This window comes from Oryza glaberrima, chromosome 2, assembly GCF_000147395.1.
Source record: "Oryza glaberrima chromosome 2, OglaRS2, whole genome shotgun sequence".
In the NCBI taxonomy this organism is placed as follows: domain Eukaryota; kingdom Viridiplantae; phylum Streptophyta; class Magnoliopsida; order Poales; family Poaceae; genus Oryza; species Oryza glaberrima.
In genome coordinates this window covers 1,752,172-1,769,826 of record NC_068327.1, presented here as the reverse complement: position 1 = coordinate 1,769,826, position 17,655 = coordinate 1,752,172, and the positions used below count along the sequence as shown (strand labels likewise).

The following is a 17,655-nucleotide window of genomic DNA, read 5'->3' as shown; positions in this document are numbered from 1 at the left end:
ATTCATGAGCAAATTGCATGACAGCTGTGCTGCGCGCGTCTATACCAATTAGTATTGCTAACATAACAGTGAATATCTTTTCCTTTCAGATACTGTCACAAAAAACCGATACAGCTTAATTTGATAGAATCTACTCATGTAGCTGAAATGAGGAACAAAACTTAGCTCAGCTCAAAATATTTCTAGTGACTATCATTTTCGAAAGGGAACAAATACAGTCTCCTCATAAATGTAATGTCATTTTTGAAAGCGAACAAAAGCAGCTCCTAGCTGTGCCTCACAAAGGGAGAGCGTTTCAGGATTCAATTTCTTCTGAAACCGGTCTTTGAGGTTAAGCTTTGTCACTGTCTGCAATACTCGGGTGCAAAATCTCCGGACTTCTTGACGACGTGACTTGTTTTCTGGGATCTTTGTAAGAACTTCTTGTATCAGCTCGCACAACTGAGAAAGGTGCTTCTTCAACACCTTCGATGCGCTCGAATCATCACCAGCCCAAGATTTGAGTATGCAGTCTACCAATTCTAGCGTTTGAACTCTTCGATATTCAGCTTTTGTGCATCCAATCTTCTGCAGAACAAATCCAAAGAGCTCCTCTCCTATCCAAGGATTCCTCCGGACAGCCTCCTTCACAAACCCAAGCTTCAACCGCGATTTCTTGTTGTTGAAGTAGTCGGTCAATATATATTGGAACTTTTCGACAACACTCACAAGCTCCTGTTTCGAATGACTCTTTGAATTGATGATCTTCAGAAGCCAAAATGCAGCATTTTGGGCTACAGAAGCAACCATGGTGTATCGTGACCGCGATGCCAATTTTAGAGCTTTCTCCAGCAAACTTTCAAGAGTACTAAGCTCTACACCATCACCCTTAGGATAATCCTTGGCTTTGAATATCCTTTTCTGCAATATACCACCTATACGTTGCTTGAATTGCTCACTGCCATCAGCACTATGTGACTTCACAAAAGCTTGCATTAAGAAAGAATAGACCTCCAGCACCAGATTATTTCCTGTGGAGTTTAGGGCATAGAAGGTTACACAACATATAACAAATGTAAATACTACAGTTAAAACTGAATGAAAGCTGGACCATTTCCTAATAAAAAAAACCTTGCAGTAACAATTAATTCCCTGATGTGATTTTGGAGGCAGATTTTCGGCAATGATCAATTTTGAAAGTATCCTTTGACTATTATATGCATGTATACAACTTAAAATGAATGAAAATATGAAGGAATATTTGAAATGTACCTGTATTCCTCTGAAGATATATCTCAAGTAATGTAAGGACACGGAGCTTGAACCGCATAAGTTGAGATTGCTTAGTTTCACTGCCAGGAAGGTTGCGCTCCTTGAAAATCCTCGCAATGTAAGGATCAATGCGGAACATAGCATCATCATCCATACCATCTGAATCATCTGAGTCATCCCCATCTTTGGTAACTTCTGCAACATCTCCATCCTTTGACTCATGGGCAACTGATTCTTTCAAATCATCTTGACCTTCATCAACTTCATCAGCTGAATCATCATCCATTTCCTCATCCAGTCCGTCTGCAGCAGAATCAGTGTCCCCAACCTCCGCGTCCTCCACAATGGTTTCATCATCATCTTCAATGTCAACACATGCATCATCTTCATCATCATCACTACCTGACTGGCGACAAGAACCTTTCAAATCTATCTTCACAACTCTCAACATGTCAAGAAGCCCTGTTTCTGTAATTTCATCGCAGACCACACGGAAGACCTGTTGATTCAAATAAAAGACCAAGTTAGCGCAGCCAAGTCAAATGTTTAGCAAGAAAAGCAACAAATAACCGCCATGAAACAGAAACAAGAAAGGAAAATGAGGGCAGCACAATCTATATGTACTGGTGATTTTACTATGTTTGTTATTTCGACTAGTATGATAGAAAATGACTATTTACTATGATTAAATTTCTGCTAGTACAATTGAAAATGGCTGTTTAGAAAGGAGTGTATACTAGATAATTTAAAACTGCATGCCCCTAATTTATTTCCTACTATCATCAACATACGATTCTTCAAAAATGGAAAACCTCCTATTACTAGAGGTACATGTACAGTGTTACTTGCCTGTTCGATGGAGAAACATACAGGGCCAGACACATGTGGCAAAACAGAAAGAAAAGTCTGGACAAGTACATCCATAAACTCTAGTGGCCCGTCCTCATTAGAATCCTCTGACGCATCATCATTATGCTCTTCCGGCCCATCCTTGTTAGATTTGCCTGGCCCATCCTCATTGAACACCTCCACACCCTCATTAGATGGCTGTCCACTGGATTTGTCATTCTGAACAATGGAAGGGAACGATTTCTTGCAGCATATAGTCACATCAATTGCTGCCTCCCAGTACTCATCTGGATGGAGAAGAACTTGGAGGAGCAACTGAATAAGGAGATAACGCATCGCATGCATTTTAGTCGAATCCAAGCCAGGGCCAACTTTTCTTTCCTATTCACAAGGGAACCACAGACATTAGATGATGGGGAAAAAAAAGGAACTATATGAAATATCCAGGAAAATGAACAGAACTATTATTCAAACTAAACCCCTGCTTCTATACTTTTGAACTCCTTATTCCAACAAGATTAAATCTAGAACAGCCAAAAGAAATCACCATTGCCACAAGTAAGCCGTACTGCATCAAAAGAGGCGATCCATATTCAAGAGACTAGATTTTTAAGGAAAGTCCTTAGTGCATGCACTCAGTTGTTGGGACCTCTGATTTATTTTTAAAATAAACACTGACACCGTTTTATGATTCCTAGGGTGTTCAAAAGTCATCAATTTAAAACCAGATAAATACAGTCAGGGATAGTTTCAATACTGGAAACAGGAACAGTGAGGCCATCCTTGTAGGTCAAATTAAAATTTTAAAATATTACACCACAGAATGAGTTAACTATAATATGATAAGTTGAATAATAGCAAAGTTACAAACCTCATAGAAAAGCAGAGATTCTACATCCAGTAACTTCTTGAATGCATTGTCGTCGTTGCTGCTCAAGGTCCGGAAGAGTGAAACTGAGGGAATGTTGCAAAGGGTGTTAATGAAGCGCATGAAGTAGAAGCCCAGGTCATTAGACTTAACCTCACTAATGTGTAAAGCTTCATCCTTTTGTGCATCTTCTATTAAGAATTGAAGTTGTTCAATGCATTCATTGCGTATTGATGTTGATATAGCTGGCTTTGGCCATTTGAACTTCTCGTGCAGCTCAAATGATGTCACCTCATATCCCAAAGACGCTGAAAAAAGACCTTGAACTGCAAGGAATTTCAATACCTCAGTCTGCACTAGAAATTTTTCTTCAATGCACTTAACCATTTCAGAATCTGTCAGTGAATTCCCTTTAGATGTCAGCTTCAGATTTTTTAAAACACAAGGAATTGTAGTCACTATCCAACTTTTCAAAAGGTCAGCACTCCCTTGGCCAAAAAGGTCCTTATCTTCCATTGAACCAACTTCCGAATTCTCATCAGTTGTCTGACTTTGATCAGATGGTTCGTCTGTAACAGAGCTTTCATCTACAAAGAGTGACATCAAACTCTGCACAAGACACAAACAATCTTGACCACTTCGGAACTTGGCAACCAAATCTTTAACAGTTCTCGTTTTTGTCATGCAGTCAAATCTTCCACCAGTATACTTCTGCAAGTTAGTAATAACAGCAACACGTCGATCATTGTCATCACTCACTAAACTTACTAACTCCTTCAGAAAATGTTGGCCGGCATTGTGCAACCATGACGATTCATTTGACAGAACATCCATCAAACCATGAACAACCTTGCTGGACAGAATTACTTGAATCGAAGATGGGGATAGCCTTGGAAGGAGATTAAGAAGAATATTAAATGCCAAATGCTTCCTATCATGAGATGATAGCAGCAATGTTCCTTCAATTATAACCTCACAGAAAGTATGCAGATTCTTTTTTGTATCCTCAGAGGAGCTGCCTTTCTTATTCTTTTTGTGCTTCTTGCTTGAGCTTGTGGCAATATCACTCTGTGAAGCTGCCTCTCGAACAAGCATGTCCGTGATAACAAGCCACAAACTATGAATGCGTGGAAGACAAAATGTGGATTCCTGAAAGATTTATAGAAGACCAATCAAAAGATAAGGAAAGGAATGGCATAGAGCATATAGAAATTTGATAAATAACAAAATAAATTCTATTTATTAAATACATCTTGGTTATATTGAGCTATGCTATGTTAGATTTTGGCAATGTTACTCCTGAACCATTAATTACTAAAACAAATTACCTTGAAACAAGCAGCAATTGAAAGAAGATGTTCTTCTGCAAAAAAACCCTCTGGACTGAATGGATATGGCAGAAGCTTCCCAAATATCTCCTTCTGGGCATTTGTTTTCTCTTGCAACTTCAAAGCCAGATAGAGTGCATCCGGATCTCCAGCATCAGTAGCTCTGTTGAACCAATCTTGCACACTGGGAGCTTCCAGAATCTCAGATATTATAGCTTCCTCTGGCAGCTGCAATATGTAGAAAGATTCAGCAAATGTTGAATCAAGTCACTGGCCAAATATGGTACAACTGACAACTGAGGAAATAACATATCCACTCCAAAACCAAACTTATGTGCATCACAAGGTGTGATTTTCAACATAATTGATACAAAATAAGAGTGAAAGTTGCCATAATCACAGGTCGATTTCAAACCAAAAGGCAGTACCATTGATGTCAGGGGGATATCTTATCTATTAAACAGAAGCCAAGTACAACATGCAAACTGAAACACCAAAGTTTTCATAAAAAATGTTTTCAGGTGGTATGAAAATGGTTGCTTTGTTACACCTTTTGAGAAATTTAATTTAAGATTGTCCTTTTTGCTGGTCATTTTTCTGTAACAATTTTAAATGTATTTGGATGCCAATGATAACCTCTTATGCGATAGACCTTCAACGAAATTTTAATGTCCCTAATTAGATCACACGCATAAAAAGCATAGTCATAAAAAGTGCAGTATGTGCCTGAGATGCGTACCTTTCCAGCTAAATCCAGGATAACAGCAACAGCGGGCTCAGTTAAATATCGTTTCTTGCTACCAAGTTTGACAACCTCATCCACAAAATCCTTGACAATGGGAGAACCTTCTTCATGTGCCCACTGTCCCGAGACCCGTCCAGACCTAACAATTGATCCATAACCAAATAGTCGTCCCAAAAGATTGTCCTTAGCTTCCTACAAAAGAAAAATGATAAAAAAATGGGTAAACAAATTAACATCACAATAGGGCAGAGAAATCAGCAGTAACTAGTCATTGTAATTACCGGTCCCCTCATTGAAGCTGAATACTCTAACAAATTAGGTATCAACTTCATGATTGCTTCGACGCTGATTGCATGAATTGATTCGAGCACAACTGCAAGACCCAACGCGAATCCTTGCCTTGCAAACTGCAAACCAAGTTCCCAAGCATAAGATACGATCTAAGTGTAGCGGATGACCAATGCAATACACAAAGCTAAACTTCGTCATGGAATTGGAAAAGCATCTCTAACCTCTCTAGAAGAAGAGATACCGCGAATGAGCCGCCGAATGGCGTAACGCACCGACGGCGCGCAGTTCTCCAGGCCATCGTCCTTCTCGGCCTCCATCCTCGACGACCCATCTCCACCCTCCGCTTCACTCTCCCCCTCCTTCCGCCCACCCTTCTCGTGCGCCACCTGCACCTGCCTGAGCTCCGCCACGAGCGCCTCCGCCGCGGCCTCCCTCTGCGACGCCTCCGGCGAAGCCAGGTCCCTGAACACGTTCATGTGAAGCCCAGGCCCCGACACCACCGGAATCACAGGCGGAGGAGCCGCCGCAGCCGCAGCCTCCGGCGCCACCTCCGCCGGCTGCTTCGGCTTGGCGGCAGCGGCGTCCGATTCAGCGGACTGGCGGTGCCTCTCCTTGTCAATCTCCTTCCGCTGCTTCTTCCGCTCCATGGCCAGCTTCTTCTTCTTCGCTGGCGCCTCCGCAGCTGGGGCCGGCTTGGCTGCGGCCTCCTCCTCCTCGGCGGCGGCGGCGACTTCAGGCTCGGCGAGCGCGGTCGGCGGCCTCTTCTTCCCGGCCATTGCTGCGCCCCCGCGAATCTCAAGCTCAGCTCGAGGCGGCGATGGCTGCGGAGTAGAAGGGTTTATGCCGAGGCGGCGATGGCTGCGAAGCTTGGAGCCAACCAAGCCTAGGGTTTCTCCTCTCCCTCTCTTTCTCTTTTTCTTTCTTTTGTATACGTCATTGACGAACCAGAGGCCCAAGAAGCCACCCACCTATCCGGCCCATGTGCCAGGCCGGCCCAGTTAGGCCCACATGCCGGGCTGGTATACTATAGTGGTCTCGATGACACGTGGGGTCGGGAGGTTGACACGTGGGGTGAGGCTGACGTCTGGGGCCCACCGAATAAAGCAGAGGAGGGGAGAGGAGGAAATCGAGGTGCAACAATGGCAGACAAGCCGAGCCGCGGGCTGGTGCTCTACGCCGCGGGGCACGCGGCGCTGCTCCCTCCGGCGAGCGGCGGCGGCGGAGGAGGAGGAGGCGGAGGGAACCACCTCGACGCCTTCGCCTCTCTGTCCTCGTGTGGCTTCCTCTCCCTCCGGTCCCCTCTCCCGAGTGGGTACTACTGATCCAGCGATTCTCTCCTCTGGTGATTCTACTCGCTGCTCTGACCAAATGGAGATTTTCCTTGTTTTGGTCGCTGTAGGTGGGGAGGAGAAGTGTGACAGCACGATTCTTGAGCTCGCGCAGCTGCTCGACGTGTACGATGACCTCTTCCCTGCTAAGGTGAGATCTTGCTTCCACCGGTTCTCACTTAGGAGGATTGATTGTGCGAGAATTTAGTGTAGGTAATGCTGATTGTAATTTTTGCGTGATAGACTGAGGAAACTGGTCAGGAGACTGTTCAGGTGGATCCACTGCAGCTAGTAGTTCCAAAGCTATCTGAGAGGTTGGATGTGTGTGATTTTTGCTTTGTTTTCTGTTACATTGTTCATGAATCAGGTCTAACCAGCTTTCATGCGGTATTGGAAATGTCAGGTTTATGGGGATCAGAGCTGCCATGGTCACCAATTGCCCCCTTGTTAGTTCCTTTGCAGCAAATCTTGGTTTTCATGTATCCGGGACTGAAGATTTCGTTGCACAATCTGGATCTTCCGCTGCTTCTAAGGAGGCTGGAATTATTTCCCAGGCATTAAGTTTGCTTGGATTTTCAGAGGGGAATGTTCAGGAGACATCTGAATTTGATCTGGTGTTTCTGCATGTTGCCATGGAGAATACAAACAGCAAGTTGGGGAAATTGGGAATGAAGACTGATCTAAATAGGCTTAATAAATTAGTTGGTGCAATCATGGAAGCTGCGCCCATAAGTTCAGCTATCGCCTCCCGTATTCATGTATCTGTGATGTTGACCTATGGGTCTGCTGCTGAAAATAAGGATGAGTTTTCCATCTCAAACTCTTCGACTGAAATAGATTCTGACTTGAACTTGCTTCGCCCACGCCAGAGCTATACTATGAAAGCAGGAAATACATTGGATGATGTTAGGTAGGTGTTGTTCTTTGCTGCAAATGAAATCCAAAATGTTATTTTTCAAGTAGAGCATGTTTTGTCTGTAGTAATCATATTTATGTTACACATAATAAGAATTCCATTAGATTTTGTCTGCTATATATGTAAGGTGAATAGTATCACGATCTTCCAAATGTAATTACTGTTGATCTTTCGCTGCATATAATGGAGTGCAGTGGCTTACATGACTTCCAAGAGCCATATCATATTTTTTCCTTGGATACTTTATACTTGAAAGCTAGCAGCTTACAACCACCTTTTCACCTTTTGGTTTTTATGAAATCAAGTTTGAAATGTTTTTTTATCAAACCCAATCTAATACATTGATGCTACATCAGTCCAGATAAGTTGATTTAGTATCTGCCAACACTTAACCATGACATAATGTGGTTGTTAAAAGTGTGTCTGCCAATTCTTTATAATAGCAAACCCTAACACCAATATTACTATCATACATGTTCTTCAGGAATCATCATCCAATTCTGTTAGCACAGTGGCAGGAAGGAGTTACACGCTCTGATTTGACCGAAGGGTTCTCTTTTGAGGAATTCATAAAGGTTTGTATAATCAACTTGTTATAACCTCGATCTGAAAATTCAAATAGTGAAAATGTGAAATGCTTAGCAAATACTTCAGTTGTATCATTTTCTCATGATCCTGCTTATGAATTTGCCTTTTGAGTTGTTTACAATTCAAAGCACTTGAGCTCTCCCATTTTGTCTTGGTTTCTTATAGTATTATTAAAAAGATGATGCCAGTTTGTTAAAAAAAATTGCTGCTGTGTTAAAATTAGCTACTACACACTGCTGCATTACATAGTAAATTATTTCTGTCATATTATACACACCGCTGCATCCTTGGTTAGCAAAAAGGCATGTCATGTAGTGAAGAGTTATATCTTCATCTTGGTGGTAGCTTTTGTGTGACACCACCTGTTGTTGTGTAAGATAAGTGTGCAAGCTGTTCCATAGGTATAATTAGCTTTGTTTTTTAACTGTCCTTTTTTACCTTTCGGCAAAAGCCATACCCAAAAGCTTGATTTAATGTGCACTTGTGCAGTGCGCGCCACAGCACCACACGGTAATTCTTTGTTTCACGACATACTGTCAAAAGCTGCTGGGATGATCATCTGCGTACCTTTTTGGCATTTGTTCCCTAGGCAAAACTAGTAGTATAGGATTATAAATCCGGTCAAGCATGTCATATATATTTACCCTCCATTTAGAATTTAGATCAAAAATTGAGGATTTACCCTCCTGTGCCAATGACATGCGGGGATCATCTAGGGTAAATCCTCAATTTCAATCTAAACGTGGGATATATGATCAAATTTGGCATTCATGAATTATACAAGAATGGTGCTACCTGAATGATTATGCTTCGCAAGAATACAGTGCAGTAGTTTTAATTCTTCTAGATAGCTTCTGCAGAAACACTGCATATAGCTGGCATATTCAATAGCATTTTTTTCTTTCATCTGTCTGGCCATTATGTTAGATCCTAAGCTTCCAAGTTCAACCCATATTGTGATTCATATGTGTTTAACTTAGCCAAATAGCTTATATTTGTTTTGACATATTAATTTATTCCGTTTAATATTATTGTCTCGGAGGAGTATAACTGTATAACTAATTTCATTCTGCTATTTAATCAACAGCGTGGTGGAAATCTTTCTATGCTTGCTGAACGCTTTCTACATGAGGTGGCATTTAAGCTCTGGAAAGCTCCTAAATATGGAGCTTAAATCTGCCTAGGAGATCCTCTCTAAATAAGGCGCGAAAATAATAAAAAGAGAATGATCTGTTGGGTTGTTGGGGTTCCTTTTGTAAATGGGAACTGCAGATATTGCAAATAGATGAGTTTCGGAGGAGACGTACTCTCCCAAGGTTACAGAATTGATAAAGGAGATGCTGATAAACTGAAAACTAGTACGGTTTTTACTGAATTGATGGGAGATTTGTACTGTGCCTATCCGATGCTTTTGAATGGAGGAACTTTCCTGAGCTTATGTGAAACGCCTTTGCTGTTTGTGTAGAATCCATTTACTTGAAACTTTCTAACTTGGGAGCTGTTTCAGCACTGATATCAGTATCTGACTGATGCCATCCCTAGATCATTGTAATTTAATTCTTGATGCTAGCTAGCTGGTCCTAAAAATCGTGTGGCTGGAGCCTCTTTTTTCTTTTAATAAGAACAGTACTAATAGAATTGATTCTAGAGAATAATAAAAGGCAGCCATCCAGCTCCCTATCACTGGCTGCTTTGCAGCTTCTGATCGTTGCTTTTGTCTGCTTTGATTTGCAAGGTTGTGTTTGTCATGTACGCATAGATAGCAAAAGCATTACAAAAGTGGTGAAATCAAGGGAGTAATCTGAATGATGTTCTTCGTGTGCTGGAAGCATGGAAGCACAAGGCCTTTCTCTTTTTTTTTTCTTTTTTTTTTTTTTTTGCTTGTGTTTCAATGTAGAAATCTGTGTGAAAATGACAAATGTTTATCACGTTCAAACATATATTTCAACAATCTTTGTAGAATTCTTAACCCTGCAAGAACCATATGTGTTCCAAGCAGTAGGGGCAAAACTGCTGATGCAACCAGAGTTGTTTGCACGTCGCAATAAGCGTAGTTTAATATGGTTAACCTGCATTTAGTATTTGGTATTGTGAGTGTCATCATCTCCTGAATCCATAGGTTGCAAGAAGAATGGTCCATGCTATGCCATTGGTCTTCTTTAGCCATAACCAATTCGAAGCATCATCAGTTGTTAGGCATATGAGGACGCAGAGGTGGTCAGTAGTATGGGGCTTGTCATTAGATCACCATCTACCAACGAACCGGCTCATTGATTTTGATGGATGGATGGATGGAATCTTAATTCTTAAGATGCCATCACAAAATTATTGGGGATAATAAGCCATCACATTGGCATGTCTTTTTGTGATAATAGTTGTGTTGGAGGTATTATGAGGTACAAATATGGGTTGTTTTATTCATGGGATGCATACAGATATAGCTTAATTTATCCATGGTATATGCATATTTATTGACATAACTTGTCTTTGTTATTATATACAAGAATGGGAAATCATAAATTATAGAAAATATATTCTTGGAACGAGAGATTCATTTCTTATATGTGCGATAAAGGGAGTAATGGGTATATGTAGACAAAACACACACACACCCCATACCTCTATTTTTGCCGGAATGACTGAAGGGGGTCATTCAATGTAATTAAAATAGAAAGAAAAGGTTAAAAAAAAGTTTTACATCGACAGCTGGCTGTCGAGTAAGGATGTGCACTAGAGAGCGCGAATGAGATTTCCTTCGGGGTGAATGAGATTTCTCAGACTTTCTATACCATCAATAACTCAACTGCAAATTGTATAAAGTTAGAGAATCTGGTTCTCCTAGATATACGACTCCACCAAGTTATGGATACATGTTTTCATTATAAAATCTAGTGGATCCGTAATTTTGTTATTAGAGTTATTCTCTTGAGCGTGTGTAAACGGATGTGTGTGCATGTGTGATGGTGTATGCGCGAAAAAGGAAAAAAGGAAATAGCAGGAAGGAAATAAACTAGTTGCATTGCGTGGTTAGGTTGTTGCCCGGTCATTGTCCTGGGATATGGAAACCAGTTGAAGTCGAACCACCCTGGCTGCACTTCCTTGTGTCTTCCCTTTCCTCCTTGGGCTTCTGCCTTGTTCAGCTCACAAGTCACGCATCAGTTTTCACTTTGCTTTGATGCCTTTATTTATTTTATTTATTTTTGGCTTGATTCCTCGGATGAACTTTCAGCTTGTGTTGCATGCTGCCTCCTTTTTCATCTAACGAAACTTCATCTTTACCAAACAAAAGAAACCATCTTAATTTCTCTGATAAGGACCAGCCTAAAAAAAATTTCTCTGATAAGGATGTGTTACTTTTAGCTGTCAGATTACGGATTACCGTGATCACGCTTACAAAGTTCCTAAACGGTATGATCTTTTGCAAAATCTTTCTTCGACAACATTACTAAACAGTACTTACTGAACTTCTTTAAATAAACTTTTCAATGGTCTTTAAATAAATTACGTGGGAATTTTTGAGAAATTGCAGTCCTGGATGGATGATGGTGGGTAGTTGCCTAACCCGTAGGCCCCGTTTTACAGTGAAGGAGATCGGATTGACTACTTCTTCAATTTCCGTTAGCATGTTCATTCATCCTAAAAATAATTAAATTGGATATCCAGATTCATAACCAGAGTTTGATTTTTTTAGAACCAAGGGATTACTAAATGATATCGCTTAAAAAAATACTTATGCGAAAAGGCCTATAGCATAGTGGTTATAAGAGCCTCACTAGCACCTTAAGTCGTGGGAACAAATTTTCTACTAGGATTTAACAGTAAAAAAAATAAACTCACTTTTTATTTCTTTTAATAATTAACTAGTATGGTGGCCCGCGCAAATTGCGCGGCTAGCATCATTATATTTTCTCTCATATAATAGCATATATGTTTTCTCATTATATTATTAAAATATATTACAATGATAACATAATTTTAAATTTTGCAATAACTTTACGAAACTACTAATGTGTAATATTCATATTGTATTTTATATATGTGTTAGTTATTAATTATTTTTAATATCAAAATTTAGTTATTTGTAAATTATATATATTCCTATATGGACTCTAGACTCGTCTTTTAATATTTCTTTTTTTTAATTCTGAATGTTTATTATTTCTAATTGTATTTCTATGTGGATTCTAAACTCATCTTTCAATATTCTTTAATTTTTAATTTCAAATTTTAGTTACTTCTAAATTGTATTCCTATATTGACTCTAAACTCTTCTTCCCATGTTTTTCTTAATTTCGAATTTTAGTTGTTTGTAAATTGTATTTTTATACGGACTCTAAACTCTATTTTTGATTTTATTATGTTTATTTCGAATTTTAGTTAGTTTTAAATTCCTATATGGACTCTATACTCTACTTATAATATTTTTTTAATTCCAAATTTCTTTTTTTTTTCTTAATTGTATTTCTATGTGGACTCTATACTATACTTTTAATATTCCTTATTTTTAATTCCGAATTTCTATTATTTTTTAATTGTATTTCTATATGTACTCTATGATCTACTTCTAATATTCCTTATTTTTAATTCCGAATTTCAGTTCTTTCCTAATTGTATTCCGAATTTCAGCTATTTCTAAATTGTATTTCTATATGGACACTGTCTTTTCTTTTTCTCCGATTAATGTGAGAATTTATAGGCCTTGAGAGCGAACGTGGAGGCTCCTTTTTCTATTCTTTTAATAATATAATAGATAGGGATACATAATTAATTATACGCTAATCATATCTTTCGTTGTGTGCGCGGCTAATCATCCGTTTCTGCCTTAACGCGGCCGTACAGTCCTGGACATTTGGATTTTTTTTGGACTGGTTGGGTTGTGAAAGCGACGCGAGGGATTGACGACGGCGAGTCGTTGAGGTTGGTGGCGTACGGATGGACGATGGCTGGCCGCCGGCGAGACGGCGGCGGCGGCGAAGTGGAGGTTCAAACGGTTCTCATCGTTTGGCATATTCATATGCTTATCAGCCAAAATTTGAATTTTCAACGTTAAATTTAGAGTTGATTTTAGGGTTTTTTCATCGAAGTTTATTTTTCAGCCTTTATTTTTAGATCGCTAAGAACACATATATAAAAATTTATTTCACAAATTACTTTTCGTTTGTAAATATGCCGTTTGGCTTATTCCACCAATATGCGAAACGATGGAACCCTTTGCTTCTCCGACGATGGCATTTCCATTATGGGTGTATAAAAATTCATAAATTCAACGGCTCAACGCCATCCCAAGCATTGTCTCGTCGTGCTCTTTTCTTTAGAGGTCATCGTGGTTGAGTATGATGAGCCACTCACTATTCGTCCTCAAGCAGACACCGACAAATGGTTCACACATTCAAAAGGAAATACTTTATGTACTAAAATAAATCAACTCTTATGTACGAATCTATTCAGATTTGTGTATAAGAGTGAATTTATTTTGATAGGAAGGGAGTATAATCCATGCCCCCATCATCCTGAGGATCAAGATCGGATGGCTATCTGAACTAACTAATCCAATTCCATATAGATTCGACTGAAATTCATGTTGATTCGAAACGGGCAAAGGGTAAGATCCAAAGCCCGGCCTGTGCCAAAAGGATTTTTGCAAAGAACAGTGCCTCCATATTGTTTGTCGGTGGTTGATTTTTGCTTACAAGAAACAAATGCTGACGAGAGAGATTGATGATTTCAGCTGCAAATCAACTGGCCAGCTGGTTAATTTCACAATGCCATCACCTTAGCCATCAGCAAGCTCTAGCACATTCATAATTCAGTGTCAAGTACAAGCTAGCTGCTGACCTGAACAAGTTCTCTTCTTTCTTCAGCTTCAGCTTGTGTTGTCCCTGTCAATTTACCTACCATCACATATGGCCGATAACTTGTAGTTCATCCTGCAATCACTCTCCCATTAACTCAATCATCCATGAACAAGTCAATTATTACCCAATCAATCTCACATCTCACACAAGTACAAACCCTGCTTGCCTTTAGAAAATTTCACAAAGGACAACACACATTCATCATGCCAAATTGCAATTGGGCAAAATTCCTAGTCCCAACCACTGATAGCTGGGTCCCGTGTCACAGATACCGTCCGATCGAGATCCGACGGTCGACGATGTGCTGACCCTTCTTCAGTTCTTCCCTAGAGGAAACAGAAGGAAGCTTCTAGTGTTCCTACTAGCATATCACTCCATGTTTCTGACTGGCTCTCATATGAGATGGCAGGTAGAAGTAGTTGTCATCAGTGACAAATTAGCAACGCAACGCAGTTCGTCGAAAGAGACAGATTTGACTAAGGCCGAGCAGATCAGCCAAACTTTCGTTGGCCATAAAATTCTTTCTTTTTTCTGATACATCATCATGCCAATCAGGCTATGAATTTGGCTTGCTGTGATCCGGTCAGAGCAGGAAGGAAGCATAGTTGCCATCTCTTCCCAAACCAAGGATTCACAAGGGAAAGGAACTGGCAAAGTTGAAATCTTTCCATTGCTTATGCAATGCCACTATGACAGGTAGTTGTGGTAGGCAATGGCCAATGGTGGTCCATTTCATTCTCATTGTGTTAGTTGAATCCAGGGAGAATCCTGGTCCTGTTCATGGCCTACTTATCCCCAATTATGGCACTAATCATCTGCCAAACTGAACATGGAACCTTTGATCCACTGTTCTAGCATCAATGACTGATCACTCTACTAATTTGTTGTGTAATGACTAATGAGACAATGGAAGATCAAATGTAGTTCGTTTCTATGTTGAAAATCGTGGTTCATTTGCAGAGAAAAGGTCAATTATGGCATGGTTTGGTAGAGGCAATGTACTGGATGAAATGAATTGAATTGATACAATGAAGAAGGCATAGGAGAATACAGTTTGCCCCCCTGGCATTAGAGGGAGGTACACTCACATTTGATACTTACTAGTAATCCACATTTTGTATCTTGACATTTACTTGTAAATAAACAACCAATTAATAATCACAAAGGGTATAAATTACTCATCAGCTAGGCATATGTAACATGATGTTCTTGTTCATCCTCTTTTTTTCTTTTCCAAAACAACAGATCAAATGAATGTTGCTAAAGGAAGAAGAAGGCGTAAAAAGAAATTCAAAAAGAAAAATAAGTTAAGCAAGAGAAGGCACAGATAGATACACCAACCTATCTATCTACCACCACCACCACCACCTCGTGGGCTTGAGCTTTCATCAGTTCATCAAGCTCTCATGCTGGCGGCAACTTGTCAAGCGCCTCCTGCAATGTCTTCTTGAACCTGTCCATGTCCATCTTGATGTTCTGCTTGTCCAGGTACGCCGTCTTGAGCGCGTCCCAGCCTTGCTTGTGCACGGCGTAGGGATCAGTGAGCACCTGGTGGTTTCGCGGGTACTGATCGATCAGCGAGCTCTCCTCCAGCTGCACATTGTAATCCATGTAGGTGACCTCCATGTCTTTCGCCGGATTCTTGAAGGTGACAGTGGTGAGCCACTCCAGGCCGCCGAATGGAACCACCTGGATGAGGACGGCGCCACGGGGGAGGAACACCATGTTGGTGAGCCCAGCACCATGGACACCGATCATGACATCGGCGGAATTGACGAGCTGGGCGAATGTGGACATGTCGGTGTGCTGATCGGGCTCGGCAATGCGCACCTCGAAGCCCACAGCGGCAGCGGCCTGCGCCATCTCTCGCTCATTGAGGAACCGCCGCGAGTTCTTGCGGGATATGATGAGCAGCCGCGGCTTGCCCTTCCCTGTGGCGCCGCCGCGGGACGCCGCGACGCGCTCCAGCCCGAAGGCGCGGCGGAGCGCGCGCTTGAAGTCCACCACCGAGACGTGCCCCGGCGAGCGCTTGGGGTCCACGCCCATGTCCTTGTGGAAGGTGGCGCCGACCACGATCCGGGGGAAGCAGTGCACGTCCTTGTCGTTGTCGATGTCGAGGATGTCGTACTTGGTGAGCTGCCGGAAGAAGAGGTTGAACTTGTTCACCCACCATGGCTTGAGCCCACTGAGCAAGAACTGCACCTGGCCCTTGAACTGGTGGGTGCTGAGGAACAGCGGCACGAGCACGTCGGTGTAGTCGTGGTACAGGTTGCCGGAGAAGCCGCCGTTGGAGAAGACGAAGGCCGGGACCGAGTGGTTCCTGGTGCACGCCGGCGACGACTCGGTGACCGGCTTGAGGGTGAACTCGCGGACGACGGCCATGGCGACGGGGTCGTGGTACCGCGCGTACGGCTTCGTCTTCCACTCCTTGTCGATCCCGCCGATGTAGATGGTGGACGCGTTCCCCTCCACGCGAATGTCCCCTCTCGCCTCGCACCGCTCCGACCTCTTGCTCGTCATGCGGCAGGTCGGCTTCCTCTTGCCGCCGGCTGCGGCGGTGACCACGACGGCGGGGGTTGCGCTGACCTCAGGCTCGGCGCCGCCACCGCCAGAGCTCTCCTCCTCCTCGTCCTCCTCTTGCTCTGCAAATTCAAGAACGCACTCGTTGAGCACAAATCACACACAATCCGGAGAGCTATCGAGGGCGAGGGCGAGGGCGAGGGCGAGGGCGAACCTCCCGCCGCCATGGTCGCCGGCTCGTCGGTCTCCATCCTGATGCTGGAGTTCATCTGCTCCTGTAGCTGGTCGTCGGGCTTAACTGCACATCACCCAACCAAATTTCACACTCCCAACTCACAAATCAAGAGGACGAGGAGGAAGCAGAAGAGCGCCGCCGCCGCCGCCGCCGCGGCGGCAGCGCGGCGGAGGCTGAGGCGGGGGCGTACCGAAGGGGGTGGAGCAGTATCTGGCCTTGACGATGCTGAGGACGCAGAGGGAGAGCAGCATGGCGGCGATGATGACGCCGTTGCTCACCCGCCGCGGCTCCTGCCGGCTCCGCATCGACTGCTTCATCTCGCCGCCGGCGGGCCCAGCTCAAACTCCGGCCACCGCCTTGCCCTAGATCTGGACCAACCCGCAACCGCGTCCTCCTACTTTTCTTCCCCCTCTCCTTCCAAGCAAACAAGGGAAGGGAGAAGAAGAGGAGGAAGAGATGGATAGCTAGCGAGCGAGGCGAAGCTGGCTGAGAAGGGAAGACTCGAGAGATGCTTTGACACTTATGCCTCTGATAGTCTCATGCCGAGCTGGATCTGAAGCAAATTGCCGATTAAACTATGGCTTAATTAGGCATCACTTGTCCAGATTATTATGCAATTAACGGCGACGTTAGTACTCCATTCATAATACTCCTAAAGAGATTTCTGATCCTAAGACGATACTTTATTTCCCATTTATCACACATACTCGTTCTCGTTCTGTACTATAAAAAAATAATATAATATTGGAGGTGATATTTTCTAGTACACGGATCTTTATCCAGATTCGTTGTATTAGAAAATATAATTTGTTTTTCGTGGGAGGAAATATCAACTTTGTACTTCATCTATACCGTGGTAGGAAATTGGTAGTACGATTCAA

The 17,655-nt window shown here is 42.3% G+C and overlaps 3 protein-coding genes across 3 annotated transcripts; 1 reads left to right on the top strand and 2 right to left on the bottom strand.

The window, feature by feature from the left end:
* Positions 1 to 5: 5 nt before the first annotated feature.
* LOC127763048 (uncharacterized) lies at positions 6 to 6,227 on the bottom strand. Its single transcript, XM_052287623.1, has 8 exons — positions 5,554 to 6,227; positions 5,323 to 5,448; positions 5,036 to 5,233; positions 4,297 to 4,524; positions 2,972 to 4,117; positions 2,101 to 2,481; positions 1,252 to 1,750; positions 6 to 1,010 (listed from the first exon to the last, which is right to left on the bottom strand). Exons 1-8 carry the CDS (start codon positions 6,106 to 6,108, stop codon positions 238 to 240), a joined length of 3,906 nt encoding a protein of 1,301 aa, XP_052143583.1. The 5' UTR covers positions 6,109 to 6,227; the 3' UTR covers positions 6 to 237.
* A 219-nt stretch (positions 6,228 to 6,446) lies between these two features.
* Positions 6,447 to 9,609, top strand: LOC127761302 (uncharacterized). Its single transcript, XM_052285575.1, has 6 exons — positions 6,447 to 6,640; positions 6,732 to 6,811; positions 6,904 to 6,974; positions 7,064 to 7,570; positions 8,061 to 8,151; positions 9,252 to 9,609. The coding sequence occupies exons 1-6, from the start codon at positions 6,472 to 6,474 to the stop codon at positions 9,336 to 9,338; spliced, it is 1,005 nt and encodes a 334-aa protein (XP_052141535.1). The 5' UTR covers positions 6,447 to 6,471; the 3' UTR covers positions 9,339 to 9,609.
* A 5,561-nt stretch (positions 9,610 to 15,170) lies between these two features.
* LOC127763993 (alpha-1,3-arabinosyltransferase XAT2-like) lies at positions 15,171 to 17,310 on the bottom strand. The gene is made up of 3 exons (XM_052288796.1): positions 16,965 to 17,310; positions 16,754 to 16,837; positions 15,171 to 16,661 (listed from the first exon to the last, which is right to left on the bottom strand). Exons 1-3 carry the CDS (start codon positions 17,089 to 17,091, stop codon positions 15,424 to 15,426), a joined length of 1,449 nt encoding a protein of 482 aa, XP_052144756.1. The 5' UTR covers positions 17,092 to 17,310; the 3' UTR covers positions 15,171 to 15,423.
* Positions 17,311 to 17,655: the final 345 nt, after the last annotated feature.